Source organism: Phoenix dactylifera, chromosome 6 (genome assembly GCF_009389715.1).
Source record: "Phoenix dactylifera cultivar Barhee BC4 chromosome 6, palm_55x_up_171113_PBpolish2nd_filt_p, whole genome shotgun sequence".
Taxonomy (NCBI): Eukaryota; Viridiplantae; Streptophyta; class Magnoliopsida; order Arecales; family Arecaceae; genus Phoenix; species Phoenix dactylifera.
The window spans coordinates 14,419,162-14,444,339 of NC_052397.1; the positions used below are offsets into that span (position 1 = coordinate 14,419,162).

General features: G+C 39.2%; 1 protein-coding gene and 1 long non-coding RNA gene across 4 annotated transcripts; both read right to left on the reverse strand.

The window, feature by feature from the left end:
• Positions 1–6,135: 6,135 nt before the first annotated feature.
• LOC103705228 lies at positions 6,136–13,426 on the reverse strand. Of its 3 annotated transcripts, none has more exons than XR_005512226.1 (5): positions 13,233–13,426; positions 13,102–13,149; positions 12,066–12,404; positions 8,875–10,452; positions 6,136–7,287 (listed from the first exon to the last, which is right to left on the reverse strand). It is a non-coding gene; the product is annotated as an uncharacterized LOC103705228 (long non-coding RNA). The 3 variants fall into 3 exon arrangements; XR_603758.4 differs by having other exon boundaries at positions 12,066–12,410; XR_003385306.2 differs by lacking the exon at positions 13,102–13,149 and having other exon boundaries at positions 12,066–12,410; positions 13,233–13,425.
• Positions 13,427–17,965: 4,539 nt separating this feature from the next.
• LOC103699166 (probable LRR receptor-like serine/threonine-protein kinase At1g74360) lies at positions 17,966–21,686 on the reverse strand. Its single transcript, XM_039127515.1, has 2 exons — positions 21,233–21,686; positions 17,966–20,396 (listed from the first exon to the last, which is right to left on the reverse strand). Exons 1-2 carry the CDS (start codon positions 21,297–21,299, stop codon positions 18,208–18,210), a joined length of 2,256 nt encoding a protein of 751 aa, XP_038983443.1. The 5' UTR covers positions 21,300–21,686; the 3' UTR covers positions 17,966–18,207.
• Between the last annotated feature and the right edge of the window lie 3,492 nt (positions 21,687–25,178).

Consider the following 25,178-nt stretch of genomic DNA (forward strand, 5'->3'; position numbering starts at 1 on the left):
AATAGGGCATCCTAAATTGTTAGACTAAAGCTAATGATTGAGCTAACGGTGATTGCTAATCTCACTAACTCAAATTACTTGTAAACTTATGGATGCTAATCAGCTGATCCAAGCTGAGCATCCAATTGTTTGGCTGGCTTGATCATACTATTGGGGTGCTCGAGCTCGGGCTTTATTGGAGCTATGCTCAATCAAAGTTGCTCGAGCTTAGATTATCATTGCAAGCAAGCTAGTGCCCGTGTTTGGCTTATTTGCAAACTATTCTAAAGTGCAGTTTGATCTTGAAAATCTCTTTTCCTTTTTAATCAAATCAGAATGCTTGCATAAACTTCTCATGAGCCAAGCCTGAGTTGCTTAGTCTTGGTTCCCTATTCCTTTTCCACATTGGAAGACTAGTAAGTCAACCCGGTTTTAGTTGCCTTGGAGTCTAGATTATCTTTGAAAGCAACAGTACATGGCATGGAGTGGTCCCTGCCATAGGTCTACAAAGGACATTGTTATAGAATTAAGGTGAAAGAGGTCTGTCATGATGTTGCTTTCCATGAAGGCAATGGATGGACTTGTAATGAATCCATAACTTCACCAAATAGGAACATCAATATAGTGCCTCAAACATATGGCAATAATTAGTTTCATGTAAAATATATTTCATGAGAAAAAAAATCCTGTCATTTTAAAACAAATTTTTTTTTTTTCCTTTGCTGAAATAAAATCTAAAATTTCTTCATTCTTTTCTCATTCTTGTATGTAAGAGCATTGCTCACATTTTAAACATTGTAGATTGAAGCACATGCCACGCCATATATGGAAGTAGAGGTTGAGATTCAACACCAACATTGGCATTAAATGTGAGAGGATAGAGATGATTCTCCAACACAAAAATAAAAATTTAACGCCCAAGCACTTTGTCATAAACAAAATATAGCCCTGACACACTAGATGAGACTTGATAAGCATTATAGTGTTTCTAAAAATTTCAAAATAATTCTTTTGGAATAATTGTTGAAATATTGATTTGGATAAAAGATCGACAAATTAGTTTTAGGAAATCAACTGTCAGATCTACATCCTTTTTGGGATGTAGTCATAGTAGTTAGTTTCAAAAGAAAAGGTTGGATGTTTGGAGCTAGAAAGATGAATAGGCTTCTATAATTAGATTTTTATGAGTAATGCAATGGATCCCAACCCTCTTTCTAAAAATAATCCTGCATTGCTTGCATAAGTCACAGAGCATGAGAGATTCATTATTTCTTTATGCCACAATCCTTGATGAATTGGAGCTATCCCTATACCATGTCTCATGCTAGCATTGTAAGAAAAGTTTTTGGTAATAGGTTCAACCTTCTAACCCTTTTTCTTGTTTATAACTAAAGATGAAATTACTGAGGTATTATTGGTGTATGATCCTTCTATAATATGATTATTATATTTCAATTCAAATTTCTTAACCGAAATTGCATGTTCTAACAATTGTAAGGTTAGCTTTCATTTTCTTCTATTGTTTTAACAATATATCTGGCCATTGTTATGATAAGGGGCAAAATTGATCCCAATTAAATATACCCACACTTATGGGATGCAGACTTTTTTCTGTTTTCTCCTTTTTTTTTTATTTGTGTTGAACAAAATGATGGGAAGGGCTGCAACACATTTCATTAGACATGAAATGGGTACAAGAAGTGGAAAAAAAAATCAGAAAAAAAGAGAAAAAAAGACCTTTCACGGACAAATTATTGCTTTCGGCTTGTTTTGAGCAAATTTTTGCTTTCAACTTGTTTCGAGCAAACTTTTGCTTACGATATAAACTGACATGCATTTGTATGCCTGCATATATCGGTAGGCTGAATAATAATTTATACCGAACTCTCCAAGCTTAGGCTTAATATGCCCTAATTAGCTAGGATTACAGTGATGCAACTATATTCACCAATGCTTCTATTTAGAGGCTTACAAACCTATCTGTCTATCTATTTGTTTATCAGTTTGCGTGCACGCGTGCATGCGCATGAGTGCATGTCTAAAGATTATAATCTCCTCGGAGTGGCAAAGGATTGTGATTACATTGACACTTGTTTTTGGTGTCATTCCTTAGAGAAAGAAAAGAACAAAATTGAGTCTCATTTACACAAAAGACTACAGTGCCAACTTGCTGCACACAAAATTTGGTCCTTTTCCTGTTAAGACCTTGGTTCCTTTCAAGCCAGGAGGCTATAGCAGCTTTTTTGTTAGACAGGTCCAAAATCTACGTTTCACGAGATCCAAGTCCAAATTTAGAAAAATAACTCCAAGCTTGGTTCCTAAAATAGACTTTGAAGCTGGCCTTCTGTGACCCACACACACACAATATCAAATTTATATGGCTTGCTTTTGTATAAAACCATCTTGGTTTTGGTCTCAACCATGTTTCAACTTTCACAAGGGATTCTCTATTTCAATTTAGACCCTAAACCTTTGCTGCATCTTTGAGGTCATGATGGTTGTAAAAAAAATGCATACTTTTGATCTGATCTTATTTTGTAAGGATCTCTTTCATCTCGATTTCGTTTATGTTTTCATGTTTCTGCATTGCCCTAGTTTCATATCATTTTCTGGCAATATAGTTCTAGTCATGTGTAAGGTTGCTCTGTTGCATTTATTATGTCACACTTGCATTAAATTGGTGTTCTTCAAGCTTCAGTATGCATTTGCTTTAAGTTCCAGATGCTATGAGGCTAGAATACTGGTTGTATGAAATTCACATGCAACCCGGTTTGAAGGTAATCGGTATTTCATGCGCATGCGTAGATGAACATGGCTATGCCAATGTTTGTAACTGTATACTAAAAGATGAAGAAGGGATTATTTTTATATAACTCAAGTGTCATGGGGATGCATTCAAACATATGGTCCCTTTATTCCCTTGAAGTTATTCCCTTGAAGCACCATCTAGGCTCAGAAGATTGCCATAAATGCTGTCATTTTCCTAGTATCAACTGCCTTCAGGATTTCCTTCAACTCAAAGCATTAGTTTTTTGGATTTTTTGGGTAAAAAATTGAAATCATTAGGTTCGTTCATGAGAACATGTAATTAAATGAAGCACATTACTGATCACATGAGATGTGACCACATATTGACACTTCACCATAAGTCTGTCGAATAGATTATCTAATCAAAAACTTCCATATTGAACTCCCATTTATAATTTACAGCCTCTAGCAACCTTAAGGTAGTTGATTGGGTCACATCTGAAAGCCGCCATCGAATCATCAAACAAGAAAATTAGAATGGAGTAATGAGAAAACTTGCAACACACAATACACTCAATTTATAACCAAAAGGCTAAGCAATTTAGTGTTGCATCGACGAAGATGGTGGTCTTTGTAACTAGTCTTCATTTGGGGGGGGGGGGGGGGGGGGGGACCACTGCTGCGACCTACAGTAACTTCTCCTAATGCTTATAATGACGTCCCGAGCTCAAGCTCGGGATGCCCCAAAAGCCTATTCGACCCCAGGAGTATTCGCCGACCCGCCCTGACTAAGCTCGAGGCGTCTTCTGTATTCACCGACCCGCTCCGACCAAGCTCGGGGCGCCTTCTATGTTCACTGACCCGCCCCGACCAAGCTCGGGGCGCCTTCCATATTTGTCGAGCCGCTCCGAGCTTGAGCTCGAGGCGCTTTATCCAATAACGTGCCCCGATCCTTGAGCTCAGGGCGCTCTATCGAGCACATCTCGGAATCAGAGATGCTAGGCCGACCTTAGCACTCGATAAGCCGACCTCGCCAAACACATGATGCAACCTCTCACCGAGCTCGGTCTCGCCTACGGCCGCATCCACGAGCCTGTCTACGCTTGCCTACGTGGCCGTACACTGCAACGCCTCCGCGCCATGCTTTGCTTGCGGGCCAACGACAGTCAAGGACAATGCCATGCTGCTTCAACCATACCCTGCTACAACTGTCAATGCTCTACCATTCACAAGAACGGACTGCGCCATGCGCTCCAAGTAGGTTCTAGCTACGCGCCATCTGGCTTGAAGCCAACTTCTCTCATGATGGGAACGGGCCATACCTCCACCACCTGGGCATCTCTACATGGACTATAAATAGCCCCATCAGGTAACGCCGAGGGGACTTTTGATCCATCTAAGATTCACTCTAACTTGAACGTCGGAGGGCCATCATCGGAACCACTGGTGAGGCTTTGTGCAGGTACGCCGTCGTGCGGAAGATGGTTCAACCTCTTCCTCAACTTTCTAGCAGCTCCCTCGACTCCTCCGGCGTGGTCACCCTCAGGCCAAATTAGAACCACAATAGGTCCCATTTGCGCTCCTGAGCGAATTATGTGAGCCTTCTCCTCGACTCTCTCTCTCTCTCTCTCTCTCTCTCTCTCTCTCTCTCTCTCTCTCTCTCTCTCTCTCTCTCACCCACCATAGTAAGAGCTGAGATTTTAAAGAGTAATGGCAATGGCTCTTTCCTAGCTAGTGTATTGCATTTGTCTAGTGGAGCACTTGGATGCTCCTTTCAAATGGAAATGATGTGAGGACATGAAGGAAAGGTGCATGTCTCCCTTGTTCTCATCCATGACTTGATGGCACTTTTATGAATCTGCACTCAGTGTTGGAGCATATGTCTTGTTTCCCTCACCATTAGGAGACTCCCTTGTCTTTTTTTAACAGGAGAGTAAGCTCCTCATATAATTCCATTAAAAAGCCAACCATTAAATCTCTCCTAGACTAATTTACCTAAACTAATTTTTGTAGCATCAAAATCCATGGTATACATTTTCTTAAAGAAATATAAGCTAGAAAATTTATGCGCCGAGCCTTGGAGTATATGTGTATAATGTATTGAGCTTGGCAATGCCAACTGAAACAATAGGACCAGATATAGGTGGCTAGCCAAGGTTTGAAAGGACCCAGTTCCAAAGGATGGAGTAAATTCCCTTCATTATAATAGGCAACCAGAGTTATTTTAAGGGTCATCAGACCTGCTATCTTTTATTTAAACCATTGCTACAGAGGAAACTCCACATTCCTTTGTTTGGAAGTTAGGTTTAAGGGCAGATGGCTTGAAATGGCTTATTGGTAGTTTGGTCTCCCTTAGTTACTAGGATGCTTCTGTTGGAAATTTTTTTCTTTTGCCTGGGATGCCAAGTGGCATATTTTTCAGTCTTCATTATTATCTCCACATGGCTTTTTCATACCACTTCTAAGATTCCAAAATTTTCAGATTTCATTCAATAATGTTTTTTTTAAAAATTGCCACAAGAGAAAATTTTCATTTTCTTAGAAAATATAAATTTCAAAAGTTGGATCACACTTTCAGTCCTCAAATGGGATATCACATGGCTTTCATCTACTCAAACGCAAGCCTTGGATCTCAGGTGGAAGCTTGGAACCTTGATTGGCTTAAAGAAAGGCTTTTTATTGCAAATAACCTACCATGTATGCCCGAGAAATGGAGAAGACCCACAAGTTGGCTTGGGTTTTTTCATGTCTGGTTGGGTTGGGTCAATTCCCACTATTTCTCTAACTTTTTGTTGCATCCAATGTCTGCTGCTGCCGGTATCGAGCCCCAGATTGATCATCCAGCAGCACGAGTAGGTACAAATTTGCTGAATTTTAATTATTTTTAAAAAAAATTAAGTGAAGTCCATAATAGGTTTACCAACTTTTATTTAAAATTCGCAAAAATAAAAGAGCCATCTCCTACGCATGACTGCACCTCGGCCTCCGCCGGCTGGCCTCTCTCTCTCCCCCCTTCTCCCCCGCTCTCTCTCTCTTCTTCTTTTTCGTTGCCACCGATACGACGCGAGATACTCTGAATCGGACGGTTCGAAATAGTTCCGCCAACCATAATTGCATCCATACCTAACTCAAGTAAAAATTAAGTCAATTCCCTGGGTTTGGATTACAAAATGTTGGTCAGATCCAAGTTGTCACGTACAAATCAAATGTAGTTCAATATAGCTTGGAGCCTTAGTCTTCCAAAAAGGAAGCGCAAAGTAATTATTTCATATATGACATAAACCAATAGACACCTCCATAGGAATTCCACAGCATTTTATAAATGAAAGGAAAAATATTTTATAAGAATATCAACAACATGTATATCTTAAAATAAAAAAAAAAAAAGATGCACAAAGACCAGTTGAATTTGGTGACACCATCAATTTTTTAAGAGAAAATTAATTCCGCATCCCTTGTTTGACCATCCTTTTAACTATTAGAGCCAGATACATTTCATTTGAATCAATAATAGATTAATCCTGCACACATTTGTGCCTTGCTTCACACACAAACATTTTTAAACACGGGTGAAACAACTAAAAATTCAGTTACCATAGAAATGAGGGATCGGTTGTCGAAATATTTTGATCAACATGCCCTAATTGTTAAATGGTTGGCAAGCCATGACCCCAGGTTAGGTTGCCCTTCTTCTCATGAACTAACAGATACTGGCATGGTCCTCACTCTTGTTATATGATTGTGGTCAATCGCAGGAATCTAATAATCACCAAATGACAAGAATAAATGAACTACATCCAGTTAGATGGTCAAGTGTCTTATTTGACCCCATGTTAGGTAAGAAGATCAAGAGCCCAGGGACCCTTCATTTCAAGAATTACTTAGAAGGCACTCTATGCTAAGAGCTACTCTTCTCTCTTCCTTCCAAGGGCATAGCAGATCTTCTTCCTCCCTTTAGGAGTTGTCACACCTTCTGTTCAAAAACAAGGCCCAACACCTTTCCTCCCACAGCCCAACACTTCCTCCAAAATCCCTCTCTTATTTCCTCCTTCAGCTTGCTCCCTCCCCCAACCACAGCACCCATAAAACAACCTCAAGTCACCCACCCCAACCACATTCCTCTTGACCATCTAATCAGCACAATACAATCTCCTCCATCACCTCCTCAAACACCCCATTCCTCCCCACCCTATCATCCCCACCTTGGAGGCCCACCAAGAAAAGGCCCTCCTCCAATGGGCCGCCGATCCCTTCGATGTCCGAGCTTATTGTTTGGATCTCCTTCATGGACAAAAGAGGTGGCCGCTTGAGTATGATGCCGGCAGCCCTAATAGGCCTGTTGACGGCGGCGATACTCTCGAATATGCGAACGTCGTCGAGCTTCTTAGTGGCAATGAGGAGACAACACTTTGGGGGCCCATGGATGGGGTGAGCCCATTAGGATCAAGTGATGCTTGCTCACTAGCAACTAGCTTTGCTCAGAAAGATCTCCAGTCTGATTTGATTAATGGCTCGACATCATCATTCAGTGACCGTGGTCTAAGATTGCAACCTGTTAGTCTGCAGTTACCAACAGATGTTAGAGCTTTGGATCAAGAAAGTAGAAACACTACTTACTATGCTCAAGACCCAGTATGGGCTTTAGACATGCGAACTTGGCCGACTATGAGGCCCAATGAAATGATACAACTTATCTTATCAGTCATTATGGGGTCAAAATCTGGAGGCATTTGCCCATCAGTTATTCAAAAGAAACTCAATACTCTATTTTAATCCATCAAGGATTGTCTGAGCTCTTATTAATTACTTTATTTAACTCCAGACTAACAAATTCAATAGACTAAACATGCTTCATCTGATCCAATCTAAAATCGACATTACTCAGGTTCAACAGCAGATATTAAATGGTTCTTGAGAAAGGAAGCAAGAGCCCCTAAGCTCTTCAGGAAAAGCATAACCACTATCACCTGAAAAAAAAGTACCGGAAAAATCAAAATAAAAAGTTTACAAAAAATATCAAGCTGTTTTTTCATTAGGTCACAAGTTTAACATATTATCAAATCTTTTTTTCTTCCTATAAAAATGAAGATCCGAGCAGGTTATAGCAGAAGAATGACCTCCGCCAGTTCTATGGAGCCCTTAGCTGAACCTTTTCTTATGGAAGAAGAGCAGTTTGGGCTTGAGGATGGAACCTAATCTAGGGTTTTTTTGAAGGATTTAGAAGTGAGGAAACAGGATGCCTCCATTGCTGCTAGCCAATGAACTCTGATACAAGCTTGTGTGGTTGAGGATAGAGAAGGAATGGGAGCTGTGGATTTATATACGGACACACAGACCTGAAAGCTGTACCAAAAGGAATTTGAAGTCCAATCCAACATGGCTATACTTCATTTCTAGCTCTCCTACATGGACCAATGGACACAAGGAGCTGGAACAATATAAAGGTCCACCATGTAAGTAGATGCATATTTGTGGCTGAAGCCATGTGATTTGTCTTGTAGATGAAGACAGGTGGAGGGGGGATGTGGGTATAAGGTAGGGTATGGGTTTAGAATCCCTCATCCAAAAAAAATAATAATAAAAATAAAAATAAAAAATAATAAAAAATTCTTTTTGGATGATGCACTCTTAGTCTCCTTTTTCAACCTCTGAATCCAAGTTATAAAAGCTAGATAATGAGCAAAGACCTCTCTGCCTTTTGGAATAGACTCTCATTTAAACTAGATAATGGAGAAAAATGTACACTACTGGGATAAATCATGGATGATCGATGAACAAAATTGTTAAAAATGTGAATCATCAAAAGGCTTGATTAAATCAATTAACCAAGAAAATCATGGAGAATAGTATAGGTGAGTAAAATGTCCCCAACAATTTGCAATTGTCCTTCATCAATTTAGATGATGTCATTGCTATGATTAAACTCAAAATTTTATTCAAAAGCTCGGTAAGGGGCTAAGGAAAAACAAGCAATGCTGGAATAACAAAGAACCTAACGAAGAACCCCCTATTTATTCAGCCCCTAACCTATTTCTTCGGAGTTATTTATGATAATAGTGTACCATTTTAGCATTTTACTAATGGGAACAAGACCAGAACAACAATGAAATATTATCCAAGCAGCAAAATATGTGTATGAACGCTTACCGTATACTAGAAATAAACAACAGTACAGGTCTGTATTCAGAATTGTTTAATATCTGGTACCAAAGCAACCCACATAAAGAGCAAACCAAGCTACCACATCTGCCACCACCACTGCACTATACCTGCTTCCACCACCACTATCATCAATGGAGATATTAAGTAGCATGACCAGCATGTCCCTCGCATCCAGCCTTACATACAGCACCTCCACCGAGCACTTCATCCCACCATTTGCAACCTGACCCCAGCCCCTCTGCCTCCCCTTCTTGAACTTGGGAGTCATGATGTGAGAGGAAGCACTGATGGCTATGATCCTCCGTTTGATAAAGCACTTTAGATGCATCAAATCCCTTTTTTCATAGCAGGCCATCATTCAGAGATTCACGATTCCTCTTGAACAATTCCAGATATTTAAATCCAAAAATACATTCAGACTTTGCATCTCCCCACCAACAACAGAACCATAAGCACCATCACTTCTTTATTTCTTCTCTCATAAAGCCAGGCAAGGAACAACATAATTCTTCCAGCACAATGCTGAGCCACCAACACTCCTTTCGCACTCCTTCCACCATACAGTTTAACTCCCATTTAGCATTGACATTCTTGCTTCCTTGACATCATTCACATTCAGTACAGTGACATTCCATCCAAAGAACTTGTTAACTAAAAACCTACTATACACTCCATCAATTCCTCAGCAGCTTAAGCTTTTGGGTCAAGTGATTATTTTTCCATAGCACCAGAGCTAAGGTTGCTTGAGATCATGGGTTTAGATCTCTTCCAAGTATATACATAATTAATCCGGTAGTTATCCTGAGGAGTAACCTGTAACTGTTGCATTAAGGTTCAGTGATTCTGGACTTGCTGCTCTGAAGGTCATCTTAATAGCATCAGTTGCAGTAGGGCCCACCAATCTTAAAGTTGTTTCAGCAGCAGTCTTTAATCTTGACTTCCGTAGACTTGCTGATACTACTACTTGTTTTATCCCAATAAACTTGGCTTTCGAGGTTTGGTATTCTTCCTTCCATTGACCCTTTTCCCATCCGGAATGGTCTTCCTGCTTCCAAAGACCTCATTCCATTTGGCCTTGTGTTTTTTCCCTTGAGAATGGCACTCAAGGTTAAAAGCATTGCCGCAGTTCACTTTGCAGAGATTGCACCAAAAGTATGCTACCTCGTTTGAAGGTGTGGAATTGTTGCTTGCATGCTGTCTGGTATTCTTCCTTCGTTTGACCTTGTTCCCACTTGGTTCAGAGGACATGCATTGAGAGACCTCAACCCATTTGGCCTTGTGTTTTTTTCCTTGGAAGTGACACTTGAGATTAAAAGCATTACCACAATTCATCTTGCAGATATTGCACCAAAAGGATCCTATCTGGTTTGGTGGTGGTCGCTGACTGTCAGACTGTTGCAACAACGGTTGTTGACCCTGTGAATGCCTGAGAAGAAGTTGTCGATTCTGTGAATGCTCAGGGAAAGGCAATCGATCATGGTTTCCTTGCAGGGCTTGGTCAGGGATATTTTCAGATGCCGCTTTTCGCTTTATCCCAATAAGGCTTTGTTTTGGAGGTATTTCCTAGAAGAAAAAAAAAAAGAACAATTAATGTGCAATCAGCCATAAGATATATGCAAGTTTCTAGTTGGTTTTTCACAAGCATATCACAGAAACAATGATCATAGAACCAAGCAATGCTTTGAAGGGATAGTGAATTGCTTAGAATCAGAATCCAGGTTAGATATGCAAATTGGCATACTTCCAAAAAGGAGAGAGCACTGCCCAATAACACAAGCAATTGAGCAATGTACAGGTTATAAAGCATTCCATAAGGAAAGAATACGTGCAACTGCAAGTGAAATATTCAATAATTTAAGCTGTGCTTGGTTGCATAGAAAATGAGGTGAAGTTCCACAAATTTCAATTCTTCGAGGCTATGCTTCAATTATGACAATGTAAGGAAAAACAAAAGAAAATAAGATGAGAGTGAGCCCACACCTTGCACGTGACCATTACCAGAAAGAATGATCCCACTCACATTATGGCAAATAGATGGCTAGATGAGGATGGCTTATTGGTCAAAGTCATGGTAGATGAAAGAACACTAAAGAGGCTTGAAATATATCAACTAAGTGAACTTCATAACACTAAACTGATGGTCTTAATAGCACTTGTCTTGGATACATAATGGGATCTCAAAATACAATCTGTAATTCACCAACTTTTAAAGAGAAAAATATTAGGGGCGGACATATCATCTAACAAATAGTGAGTATCATAAGAGAAAGACAGAAATGTAATACAGAGATGGTGGCCCATGAAATTCGGTGAACAAGAAAGGAGTGATGCCAAAAATGGGTGCAGAGGAGGGAGTGAAACCTAGAGCATAAGAAAAATATAATACATTATGAAAGACTTAAAATATCCTTGAGCTGAATGAAGGAGAAAACCCAAATCAATTACCGTGTGACTTCTTTTTCTTGATGGAAAAAGGAGGGTAATCCCACTAGTCATTAATAGAGTAAAGAATACAGATAAAAAGAGTAAAAATATATGGAAAAAGAAAATTGGGAAGCAACAAGTACAAGGTTCTACAAAAGATTGACCACTCTGTTAAACACCTGCTTCCTATGAACCAGATATCTCTAGTCATTCAGCATTCCAATTATCTTCAGATAAACCCCTTCAGCATTTCAAAGATTTGTTAAGGAAAGATCCTTCTATTTATCTCATTCCAATTACCCCAGCAAGCAGCTAGTACTATCTGGTCCTGAAAAGGTTGGAGATTAAGGGAAATTCTCTTCTTTCTCCAGCTGTTCATTAACTATGGTTTCTTGCAAAACCTTTGGACGATTATCCAGTTCCTTCACAGAGAAATGCATTACAGCTCTATGTCATCACAATAGTGAAAAATATCACCTAAATTTTGATAGCAGATGTAAATGGAAAACTCAAACAGAACAAATTGAAATAATTGATAAAAATAAACAAAACAAAACAGAAAGGCTAATGATTGCAACAATAAGTGCATGTGGAAGGCCTTGTTAATAAATACAATATATTAAGCCCACTACCTAATGCCAGCAGAAACAAAACAAACTGCCTTCCAAACTTCCATTGCATGTTATGTAAATATAAGTACAGATTTGAGTTATTTATGACTAAACTATGAAAAAGAAGAAACAGGTTCTTACTTGAGAGGGTGCACGGAGCAAGCCAGAGTCTATAGAAGACTGCAAAAGAACCATTTCCATTCATTTATGGTCTTCTAGCTCTCTTTTAAGTGCTTCCTCTTAGCTAATGGCCGCCTCCATCAAACCATTTGCTGCCTGTTCATTGTCAGCTAATTCATGTGCAACCACCTTCTCAAGTAGCATAGCTGATATTATATCTAAGTGATCAGAATTCAGTGAATGTAGGACCAAGAAGACTCATCACATCATAAACTGCAGCAAAATGACTATCCAAATGACCCTATATACTTCCTCCAACTTCACCATCCATCTAAATGATATAAGATCAAAAGCACCGCCCTGAAACTAACAGGAGGAACAGAAGAACAATTCAGCAATTAGAAATCTCATAAGAACTCCCTACAGAACCATCACAAGTTGGGCAAATTGCCTATGCTGCACAATGTAAGCAAAGATATCTTAAGTATAATTCATTTCTTCATTCAAACAGCTTTAATAAGAAGAATCGGAGATATGCAAAATCCTACCAAAACCTAGAGGAGCATAGAATCAGACATGTCACACAAAGATTCTTTTAAATATTTAAAAATTGATTAGCATTTAATGAAAAATGAAATTTTAAAGAACGGGGGGAAAAAATCCATTAGAGGAAACAGCAGCACAGTGACCTGACTTACAAGCATGTCAAAATCATGCATACTAGGAATAAATCAGAAACTTAACACGCCATAAAACCACATGATCTGCCAATCTAGCCTTCGCAATGACTTTTAAAACATTCGCAATAAATGGCATCAAGAACTTTAAGTTATGAAGAACAAGCTACAATAAGATCAACGTCCGAAAGTCCAGAACTTTGACATCCAGACCAGCAGTGCTTCATAATATAAGTACAACCAAAACATAGAATCCTGCAACACTTTGAAACTACAAGAAAAATCTACAAATATTCCCCGAAATCAAATCCATTTGGGATGAACAGTTAGAAAACGTCCAAGTTTCGAACCAAATGCAACAGCAAACCAGAGAGTTGTACCCTAGAACCAGCTCGTCCCATCAATTACGCGACGAAGAGCATTCCATACTGCAAAAAGACAAAGCAACATCGCTTCAATTAGAGGCAGTGAAAGGACATACATAGAAAGGAAGCAAGGGGCGGAGTTATACCTAGAATTCGGAGCCGAGCCATTCCAAGGAATCATCTTGAGATGATTTGGATCGTGATGAGAGAACTAGCCAGCGAAGAGCCAGAGAGGAGGAGCTCCCGAGGCCTAAAGAAGCCCTAACCCTAGAGGCATAAAAGAGGAAGAACTGCTTCCCTTCTACTTCTAGGAAGGAAGATTGGGACTTGGGAGGATTGAAAACGGAGTAGGGAATTGCATTTACGCCGTTGGTACAAAGAAGTACGGTTCGAATAACGCCGTTATTTAATTAGAACGGATAGCCCTGAAAGCTGTTACGCTTTCAACGACGTTACTTCTCCAAAAGTGCCTAAGGCCCTGTTTGGGGGAGCTGTTGGCAGTAGAGCTGTTGGAAGCAGAGCTGTTGGAAGTAGAGCTGTCTGAAGTAGAGCTGTTATAAAAAGCTGTTTGCTGTTTGGTAACTACATTCGTAAAGTGCTGTGGTGGTTTGTTTTGTGTTTGGTAAACAAACCGAGAAAGTACTTTTGTATGATAAAATTACCATAAAGGACATTGCATAGTATTATACAACAGAACATAATAAAACATAACATAAATTAATACATAAATATACGATATAGTATAATATTATTGTAATATAAAATAATATTATGTTAATATAGCATAATAGTAATATAATTATTAGAGTAAATTAATATTTGGTAATATAACATAATATTAAATTATTTAACATAACATATTAATGTATTATGATATAATGTAATATATATTATATTTATAGTATAATACAATAATAAAAGTATAAAATATTATAATTATTAGTATAAATTAATTTCACATAATATAACATAATATTAAATTATTTAAAATAACATATTAATGTATTATAATGTAATGTAATATAATATAATATTTATAGTATAATACAATAATAAAGGTATAAAATATTATAATTATTATTATAAATTAATTTTCCATAATATAATATAGTATTAAATTATTTAAAATAACATATTAATGTATTATAATGTAATGTAATATAATATAATATTTATAGTATAATACAATAATAAAGGTATAAAATATTATAATTATTAGTGTAAATTAATTTTTCATAATATAACATAATATTAAATTATTTAACATAACATATTAATATATTATGATATAATATAATATGATATTATATTTATAGTATAATACAAAAATAAAGGTATAAAATATTATAATTATTAGTATAAATTAATTTTTCCATAATATAACATAATATTAAATTATTTAACATAACATATTAATGTATTATGATATAATATAATATGATATTATATTTATAGTATAATACAAAAATAAAGGTATAAAATATTATAATTATTAGTATAAAATAATTTTTCATAATTACCCATAAAATAATTTTCCGCGGTCCAGGGGCTCTTCTTCGTGGTCCACGCTCGAGAAGGACCTCAGCGTGGGCCGCGAGGTTGATGATAAAAAAAAAACAATAGATTGATTTTGGAAGGTATGGAGAAGGATTAAAAAATTTTTCTTCTAAAATGTGGTTCAAGAGATGCATACAAAAATTGAAAAGAAAAATACCTTTTCTTACGGAAGGGAGTCTGACGGCTAGGGTTCTTGGCTCAAGCAGATTTTTAGGTTTATAAAGGGACAAACTATATAATTATGTTATTTTAATATGTGCATTTTTGTCAAAAATACAGCTTTCCGAAAAAGCTGAAACAGCTTCCTCCCAAAAGCTCCAAATTGGAGCTTCCTCCCAAAAGCTGTTTTCAGCTTCCCGCAAAAGCTGAAACAGCTTTTTGAAAAATTTACCAAACACAATTTTTGATCTAAAAGTACTTTTGGAGGGCCAGAAAGTGCTTTCTGGCCCTCCAAAAGCTCCCCCAAACAGGGCCTAACTCTCGTGTCGGACCGGAACTGGCCGAACTGGACCGAGCCGCAGCTTGCCGGAGTCGGATCCAAAATTTTTAGGCTTCGGACTGGGTTTAGACTTGAAATTTTTATTCAAATCCTGATCCAATAAGGTCGGATCAGTTGCATGTAGGATTAGAACTGGCTGGGTCAGACCAAGCTAGAGCTTCTACGAGCCACGTCTGGAAATTTTTTCAGCTTCGAGCCAAGCTTAAATCCGAAATTTTTTTTCAAATCACAGTTGAATCAATCTGGGTTTAGGCTTAAAATTTGATCACGCCCAACCTGCATAAGTCCGTTTTGGTTGAAAGGTTCGGTGGATTGGAATTTAGCCTGATAATCTGAAACTCTTGGCCCAATTTAGCTCAAAATGCTCTTGAAAGACTCGTAGTAGAAGGTTTTAATAATGAATTCGGGCTGGAATCGGGCTTCATTTTAGACTTATGCCTCAGGCCAGAAGTCAAGATTGAGCTTTGATCAGGCACTGACAAGGCCAAACATTGGTCCATGCCTGACCCAAAATTTGTTCAGATTTTATTTCTAGGTCAAAGCTCGATCTGAATGCTCTAGGCCTCACCAAAGGCCCAACCCAAAGCCGAGGCCACCCAATAGCTTGATATTTTTTTAAGTTGCCAACAGTATTTATTAAAAATTAAAAAAGAAGTCATCTATCCAAATCTATCCAAAGAGGAGAGAGCAATTCTTCCGCAAATAACCTATCTATCCAAATCTTCACAAAGATGAGTTTCCAACTCAAATCTTTGGTACAATTAAAAAAAAAAAACTTAATTCACAAAATATACTTCTTATTATTTATTCGCTGATTTTTATATAATTACGTAAAAAATTATTCTTAATGCTCCCTCTCAATAAATAGTTACTTCTGGTTATTTATTTTTTGTGCCTTCAAACTATAAAAAGTCAATCATACCCATCTTTATTTATAATTTCATAAATCAATACATGTTTGATTTTTAAGCACAATAGCATGTGCTCAGGAATTGGATAATGTTACTACTTCTCATCATTGTTCGAACAGTAAGTAGGCTAATCAATGGAAAAATTAGACCCCAAATTAGAGGCTTGCTTGTCCAAATTTCAAGTAGGCCTCACATATCTTGCTTATTTGGAGCCCTCATGAAAACCAGAAAATTATCCTGCTGCGGTGAAATAAATTTGCTGCTATCCATATTTATCCTTCAACTTTGAGCTGTTGGAGCTCTATATTTTAGAAAAGGTTGGCTATGTAGCTGATTTCCAGGTATCTGATTAGTCTTATGAAGTAATGGAAGCTGAGCTTTGGGACCGCAAGATTGTCGAACATGGTTCGACTGATGCCATTGCCTTCTTGAGAGGTTCCCTTCATCCATAAGAAGAATTCAGATCAAGCAGTGAAATAGAAATTATTATGGATAAAAAAGAACAAAAAACAATTATCATATTACTCATCAATATATACCTCATCAACCATTATCATTGTAGTGATCAGCGCGTCAAAGAAGATGATCGGAAAGGATACGAGCAACCAGAAGATTTTTTTTTTCTTTCACAATTGTCACTGAAAATCAGACCATATTTCAAACAAAATGATATCCTTGTTTGGATGATTATGATTATTCCATTGGCCTTTGCATTGGCCAAGCATATGAGAGGAACACTGAATTCAAAACAGGCAACGTGAAGCACAAGTATTCGCTCAGCATACGAGAGGAACACATGTATTTCAACCTCCTTAGCATTACCTTCTAAAATCTTCTTCTTTGCACTCTGGCAGTAAAGATTGTATTGATCTTTTGATGTGAACCTTATATTCTCATACCTACCTTCTTTATATATATATGTTTGTACGTACGTATGTAGATAAGTACTTGTATATGTATGTAAACGTGTGTATCTATGAACGCATATAGTAGTAGCAGGTCACCTTTCAACGGTTCAAACTTCTTAATAGTAGATATAAGGCGGTTCAGCCTAAAGTGGAGCTCCCATTTTCCATGTAACATTTGCACATTTATGCTTCTGTGCTAAATAAATTGTTCTCTGCCAGCTTGTACTAGTAGGTATATATGTTGAACTGAGTCTGCAGCCTATTTTGTTCTGATTCTCAAACTATTCTTTTTGGTTATCCTTTTATGAGTAGACCCATAAAAGTCAAAAAAAATAAAAAAAAAAGAGTCAGAGAGGGAGAAGACTTAAAACTATCCCATCAAAACTCTTCTGAATAGTGCACAGTAAAAAAGACAATCCAGTCAGCAGCATTATTCGCCATCTAATAAAATTAGTAGCTCGGAAAGCTACGAGCCCACACACATTCCATACTAGTGGGTGCTTGTCAAGACGACTGTGCTTGTCAACACTCTTCTGAATCCATTCAATCACCGTGGTCGCGTCACCTTCAAAATGGATACAATCTGCTCCTAGAACCAATCTGGCATAGATAATGCCCTCCCATGAAGCTCTCAACTTTGTACCACTGACTGGCTCTTTGAAGAAATGTCGCCCCGCAGCCGCAATAAATCTGAACAGTAATAGTGTACCTAGTACAATTGAGAAGCATCAACATGTACCTCTAATCATACTGGAAAGTTTATGTTGAATATATCTACTGACTGGTTTCTATTATAATGTCAACTGATAAATTTTTAGCGGATACAATTTGAATCATTTGTGATGTAGAAACCAAGAAAACCCAGCTCCTGGTTGGGAGCCTACCCTGAATGAAAACAATGTCAATGGGATTTGGAGAAACAAGACAAAAATAATGTGATTTAGTTTAAGAATGTTGGGAGGGGAAAAAAATCATGAACAGGAGACTATAGCAAAGTAAAAACCTTTGAATAGCAAACTTGTATCACACGCTATCATGAAAATTGTGCAAATATTTTGAATACAATATCCTAGACCAAGTTACCAACAATATTACACCACATAGGATTTCAATGCTAAAACAATTTACACAAACAAACCCTAGGGAGGGGGTGGGGGTCGAACGTTGCGGAGGTAGGGAGGAAGAGGGGCGAGCGCTTGGGAGCAGGGGTTTAACCGGATGGATATCGATTAACCTAAGTATTCGACTATAACCTTAAGATAATTTTAATCATTTTTTTTAGAAAAAAAGTAACTAAAAATCCACCTAACAATCCCAAGAAAAAGGAGACGGTGAGGGAGAGGAAGACGTAGAATGCCCCCCTCCTCGGAGAATCTTTCTGGTGGCCGGAGATCGGGCCGTCGGTCTTCGGCGAGGGGTTGGCGCGGGCGTCGGAGAAGGAAATGAGTGGGTCGCCGAGGAAGGAGTCGTTGTCGAAGGTGGCCATCTGGCCCGTTACTGGGATGACGCCGGAGAGGAGGGGGTTGAAGGAGACGTTAAACTTGCTCAAGTCGGTGAGGCGGTTGAGGCTCTCTGGAAACTCGCCGGAGAAGTTGTTGCACGAGAGATCCAGTTTCTGTAGGCATTGGATCCCGCCGAGCTCTGGTGGGATCGGGCCGGAGAAGCTGTTGCTGGAGACGTTGAGGACGATAAGCGGGAGCCGTGCGATCTCCGGCGGGAGACGGCCGGAGAGCCGATTGAGGTTGAGATAGACTAAACTGAGATTCCTCATCCGGCCGATCTCCGGCGGGACCTCGCCTGAAAGCTGATTGCCGGAGATCGCCAGCAACTGCAACGGCGAGTTGGAATTCAGGAACTTCGGCAAAAGCCCATGCCCCTTGAGAAGCTGTCCCCAAATAATCTGGCAGTTCTTTCTCGTCATCAGGACGTAGACGAAGCTGAAGGGCGGGTAGGAATCCGGAATCCACCGCTTCACGGCCAGGCAGTCGCCGAAGCCGGCGATGAGGCTGTCGCGGCGGTTGGTCTCGATTGTCGGGACTGGATCGCCCCCAATTCCCGATATCTCCGGCGGAATTTTCCCGGTGAGACGGTTGTTGGTGAGGTTCAGCCACAGCAAGCTGCTGCAGTTCCCGATCTCCGGCGGAATTTCTCCTGTGAGACTATTATTGTCTAGCATGAGCCAGAGGAGGGACTTCAAATTCCCGATCGTGGGAGGGATCGAGCCGGTGAGTTCATTGAAGGAAAGATCGAGTGCTTGGAGTCCGGTAATGTTGCCGTATTCTGGCGGGATGCTTCCATTGAAGTTATTGTAGGCAAGAATCAAGTATTTGAGGCTTGGCATGTAGTTGATCTGGACTGGGAGATTTCCGGTGAAGTTGTTGTAGCTGAGGTCTAATCCTGCAAGGTGCGGAAGCTTGAGGATGCCGGAGGACTCCATGCCGCTGGTGTACTGATTAGTATGCAGGACTAGGTTTCTCAATGTTGTGAAATTCCCGAATATTTGTTGGATTTCACCGCCAAAATTGTTCTCGCCGACATCAAGGAACACCAATTTGGAGCAATTCAGCAGCTCGCTGGGGATGTCTCGATCAAAACTGTTTTTGCCCAGTATGAGTATTTCGAGCTGCGAGAGTGATCCGATGCCGGAGGGCACCCTGCCGGTGAAGGAATTCTCCCACAGGCTCACATGGTTTAGCTTCGAGCAGTTGGCGATCGAATCGGGGAAGACTCCATCGAAACTATTCGTTGAAAGTTCCAAGATTTCGAGCCCGCAGTCCGATCGGAAGCTCTCTGCAAAGAATTCGCCGGTGAAATTGTTGTCGGATGCCACGAATTCCCTGAGCTTGGAGAAGCCATCCCAGATTTCTCCATAGAACTGGTTCAACCTCAGGTCGAGGTACTGGAGCTTGGGGCATTGGTCGAAGCAGCCGGTGATCTCTCCGGTCAAATTGTTTGTTGAAATGTTGAGGGTGACCAGGTTCTGGCATATCGCCGGGAAGTTGGACCGGATTTCTCCGAAGAACTGATTCATGCCAAGGTCGAGCGTCTCCAATTTGTTCAGTCCGGTCAGGTTCAATTCTCCATCGAGGAGGTTGAGGGAGAGATTGAGGTACCGGAGGTTGACGCAATTGTTGAGGTCGCTCGGGATGCGGCCGCCGATGGTGTTGGCTGAGAGGTCAAGGTACGCGAGCTCGGTGAGGAGGGAGAAGCTGGGGAAGATGGCGCCGGAGATGCTGGAGGCGGATAGGTCAACATGGGTGACACGCCCGTCGGCGCTGCAGCCAATGCCGAGCCAGTTACAGGGTGAGGTTTCCGACTCATTCCATTGAGCATAGCTACCTCTGTATATGAGGTTGTTGTTTTGGAGGAAGTGCTTGAGCTGAAGCAGGACTTTCTTGTCGTTCTGTGGAGAGTCTTTGGCAGTTATCGCCTGACCTGCAGCAGAGCTAGCAAGTCAGCTCTCGCAAACAATAAGCAGGAATACTGCTGAAGTGGTATGCTTATTCTTGCATTAGCAAAAGGAAGATGGCAAAGCAGAGGAATATCTGCCTACATAGGATTCAGAAAGTTTAGATATTTCACAAGGCTGATGAATGCTGTTCGTCAAAACCAAAACCATTTCGAAACCCAGGAAGGATTCAGGAAGGATAACCTGAAAACTAGTTTGGGGGTTAACCTTGGTCTTCTGGAGATAATTGAAGTACGGAAAAGAAGGATTTGCGTCCAGGAAGCTCTGAGAAGGCTGTGGTTAAAGCATGAATTATGAGGAAAATGAACTAAAAAAGAGATGGATTAGAGGAGGTTGCAAAAACGAGATGGATGAGATCTGGGACTCTTTAATGTTCGGAGCTCTAAAGTTATATCTTGGAAACACCTAGGAAAAAGAAAGAAAGCAGAGAGGCATCAGGTTGTGAACAGAGGAAGATCAGAACTACAGAAACTTATGCTTGTAAACCATGTTACCAGCAAAATTACATCCCTAAAAAGGAGTTTTATGGTCGAATTTTAATGCTGAATTGGCTACATAACATAAAAATTTTGTTGAAAAGGGAATCAAGATGACATTATCGATCCACGAATATCTGACAGAACTACTTCACATGAAGCTTGATGCCTCAGAAACTTGAAAAGCCTGTAGTTTTTGTGGCCAAAGAATCAGATAAGTGCAATACAGCATCGACGGTGACAGCAGAAATTTGTATACTGAAGAAACCAAACACAAGGAATCAAGACAGAGGAGGAGAAGAAGGAGGTGCATGTCTGATCGATACCTGTAATAAGAATTAAGGAGAGGATGAGGAGAAAATGACACGACAGACTCGCTTCCTCCTCCGACATGTCAAAGCCGCTATATCATCGAAGAGAAGAAAAGAAGAGGAATAAGGTTGCAAATGAACAACTATGATATCCTCCTGACAAATAGTGCTTCTCCTTATATCTATCCTCTGTTCTTCTCTTTCTTCTATATTCTTTTGTGAAGCCTCCTAGATATGGCACATAATTGAGCATAGAATAGGTATTAGGGAAGAAATGATGCTGGTCGTTCTTCTCCACTTACCAATCATTGTCTCTCTTGAAATGTCAGCATAACATGACTATGGTATAGTGAAAATAATAACAAAGAATGTTATGTCTGTAATCAATAATATTTTCCTCTTTTTTTTCAATTATAGATCTCTTAGTACGTACTACATATATGACTGGACTTTTTTAATTTGGTTTTAAGTGTGTACTGGTCTATTTAAACTCAAATCCTTCTTTCTTTGGTTCCTAGAGGAAGGCTGCCCTTGTTGATTGTGTCCACATTTGGGCTTTGGTTGGGTCTCGACGAGGAAAGTTAGGCGAGAAGAAAGCATATATGGGGGGTGAAATTATTAGGTGGAGGAGGTCCACCATGGACCTAAGGTGAAATGAATCTAATTAATAATTTCACCCTATAGAGATGAATCCACCTAGGGTGATTTCACCCTAAGTCCACTGTGGACCTGGTCCACCTAATAATTTCTTTATATGTGTAATGTGTCAGGCTTGCATCCATATTGGCCGGAGTAAGCTTCTAGAACTAACATTATATGGCAGTAAATTAAATAGAAAGTTAGGGGAGATAAGGATTATTCACACAATAAAAATTCTCATGCCACATAATATAAGAGGATTAGTGTGACATATGGGAATTGGTGTGTTACACAAGCAGATGTTGAATGCTAAGTTGGTACTCTCGTGTTGCTGATCTCGAAAAATTAATGTACAAATTGGAAGCTCGTAGCATTTTCTCTTGGAAAATTGATTCACTATAGATTAGTGAAAGCACAAGGAAGAACGTGTTCCTTATTAGCTTACAAACTTACTAGAGTGCCTTGAAAGTTCATTTCAAACTAGTTCTTAATAGTTTCCTTACCCATACATTTCTTACAAGTTTTCAGATCCTCTGATATCCTGCCTATCTTTGGTTTGAAAATTTTTCATCCCCCTAATGATCCAGTATGGCTTTGTACATCAGTATTCCATAGTGGTATCTATGATACACACCACTTCTCCCTTTTTATTTCCTCACTCACCCCCCATCCGATTCAAACGATCAACTTAAAATAGGGAGATAGAACAGTAATAACATATACCTCATTCTACCAAACTTTCCAATCTCAAAGTGCTATTATAGTATAATAAGACTAGTTTAGAAATGCTTACTTGTAAAAGGTGGGCAATGGAATATATCATGGTAGGGACCATTGAACATAAGGTTTTCTCTCATGTGGGGTCATAATTTCTTAATGCGGCAGTCAACATGGGATCATCATTGAAAGCTGCATCAATAAAAGGGCACCATCCAACACTTCAAAGAAAGCATCGACCACTTCCTTTTGAAAAATTATATTACGTACGTGGCCATGCACGCTCCAATCACAGTCACTCGTTTCTATAATGATGCACAAATATGAACTCTTGATGGACTTGTAGGAATGAGCGGCTGTGATTGACAATATATATAGTCTTATAGCGTGCGCGGTATGGGATACAATTTTTCCTTCTTTTCTTCCTATGGTGTCAAAGTTATTAATGTTATGGGACCAAGTAGGGGGGGTCGAGAAAAATTAGCGCCGGTCGACATCAAACCTATCCCAAGCAAACAGCCCTCCGTGTGTTCCATGCTATGCCTCTTCCCTTTGCTTGGCTCAGAGTGTCAAACACGTTGTCTCTTGTTGCGACTGTCTATATGAACCATATGGTCCATGAAGCCGCACGTGTTGGACCCATGGTTTTTTCCATGTAGTTCATTTGACTGACCACAAAATTTGGATTCTGAAGACGAAGTCAAAGTCAATTTCCATGCCTCTTTGCATGTTGACTTTTTGATGGATCGAGCATTGCAGCACTAATGCATGAAGCCATGCTTACCGCATGGCCATTCATGTAGATAACTATAGCGGTGCCCCAAGATGAGAGCTTGATGAATAGAGCCCATAGCAACGAACAGATGTGATTAGTTGTGTGTATGGTCATATGGTGCATGCAATGTAGGGTATAATTTCTCATTGATAGGTATGATGGTCAAGATTGGACCTTGCCTTTTGAAAGTTTGGGACTCAAAATAGGGGAGGGAAAGATTTTCACTGGATTTTGTATTGGTTATTGGTGAGAGAGATCAGAATAATGGAATTTTAATTAGTGGTGATCATTTTGACTTCAATTAATAATATGAAAAGAAAACATTAAGATATATTGGATCGGTACACATATGAGACCATTAAAATAAAAAAAATAAAACAAAAAGGCAATAAGAGATGCCATTCCAATGGTTTATAGATGTGTAGCCATATTTGATGCAAGTAATTGGTTGTCATTGAGCATCACTGCATCTTGCAGGAGTTTAATACTCGTGTGACGTGAATCTCAAGCCCACTAACAACCTCTTTAGATGTTTGGAAGTGACACCTGAGATTAAAAGCATTACCACAATTCATCTTGCAGATATTGCACCAAAAGGATCCTATCCGGTTTGGTGGTTTGGTTTGGTGAATGTCTGAGAAGAAGTTGTCGATTCTGTGAATGCTATGGGAAAGGCAATTGATCACGGTTTGCTTGCAGGGCTTGGTCTGGGATATTTTCAAATGGTGCTATTCGCTTTATCCCAATAAGGCTTTGTTTTGGAGGTATTTCCAAGAAGAAAAAAAAAGAACAATTAATGTGCAATCAGGCATAAGATATATGCATGTTTCTAGTTGGTTTTTCACAAGCATATCGAAGAAACAATGCTCATAGAACCAAGCAATGCTTAGAAGGGATAGTGAATTGCTTAAAATCGGAATCTAGGTTAGATATGCAAATTGGCATACTTCCAAAATGAGAGAGCACTGCCCACTAACACAAGCAATTGAACAATATACAGGTTATAAAACATTCCAAAAGGAAAGAAAACATGCAACTGCAAGTGAAATATTCAATAATTTAAGCTGTGCTTGGTTGCATAGAAAGTGAGGGGAAGTTAAACAAATTTCAATTCTTCGAGGCTATGTTTCAATTATAACAATGTAAGGAAAAACAAAAGAAAATAACATGAGAGTGAGCCCACACCTTCCACGTGACCATTACCAGAAAGCATGATCCCACTCGCATTATGGCAAACAGATGGCTAGATGAGGATGGCTTATTGGTCAAAGTCATGGTAGATGAAAGAACACTAAAGAGGCTTGAAATATATCAACTAAGTGAACTTCATAGGACTAAACTGATGGTCTTAATAGCACTTGTCTTGGATACATAATGGGATCTCAAAATACAATCCGTAATTCACCAAGTTTCAAAGAGAAAAATATTTAGGGGTGGACATATCGTCTAACAAATAGTTAGTATCATAAGAGAAAGACCATATTTCATCCATAAGAAGAATTCAGATCAAGCAGTGAAATAGAAATTATTATGGATAAAAAAGAAAAAAAAACAATTATCTTATTACTCATCAATATATACCTTACCAACCATTATCATTATAATGATGAGCAATCTAAGGGATTCTTTTTGTCATAATTGTCACTGAAAATCAGGCCATATTTCAAACAAAATGATATCCTTGTTTGGATGATTATGATTATTCCATTGGCCTTTGCATCGGCCAAGCATATGAGAGGAACACTGAATTGAAAAGCAGGCATTGTGAAACACAAGTATCCGCTCAAGCATGAGAGGAACACATGTATTTCAACCTCCTCAGCGTTACCT

What these genes read in the sequence shown, in the direction of transcription:
- LOC103699166 (XM_039127515.1), bottom strand. Translation starts at nt 21,299, where the DNA reads ATGTCGGAGGAGGAAGCGAGTCTGTCGTGTCATTTTCTCCTCATCCTC. An exon ending in CTCCTTAATTCTTATTACAG is followed by an intron (nt 20,397 to 21,232) that starts GTATCGATCAGA and finishes GCTCTGCTGCAG; the next exon opens with GTCAGGCGATAACTGCCAAA.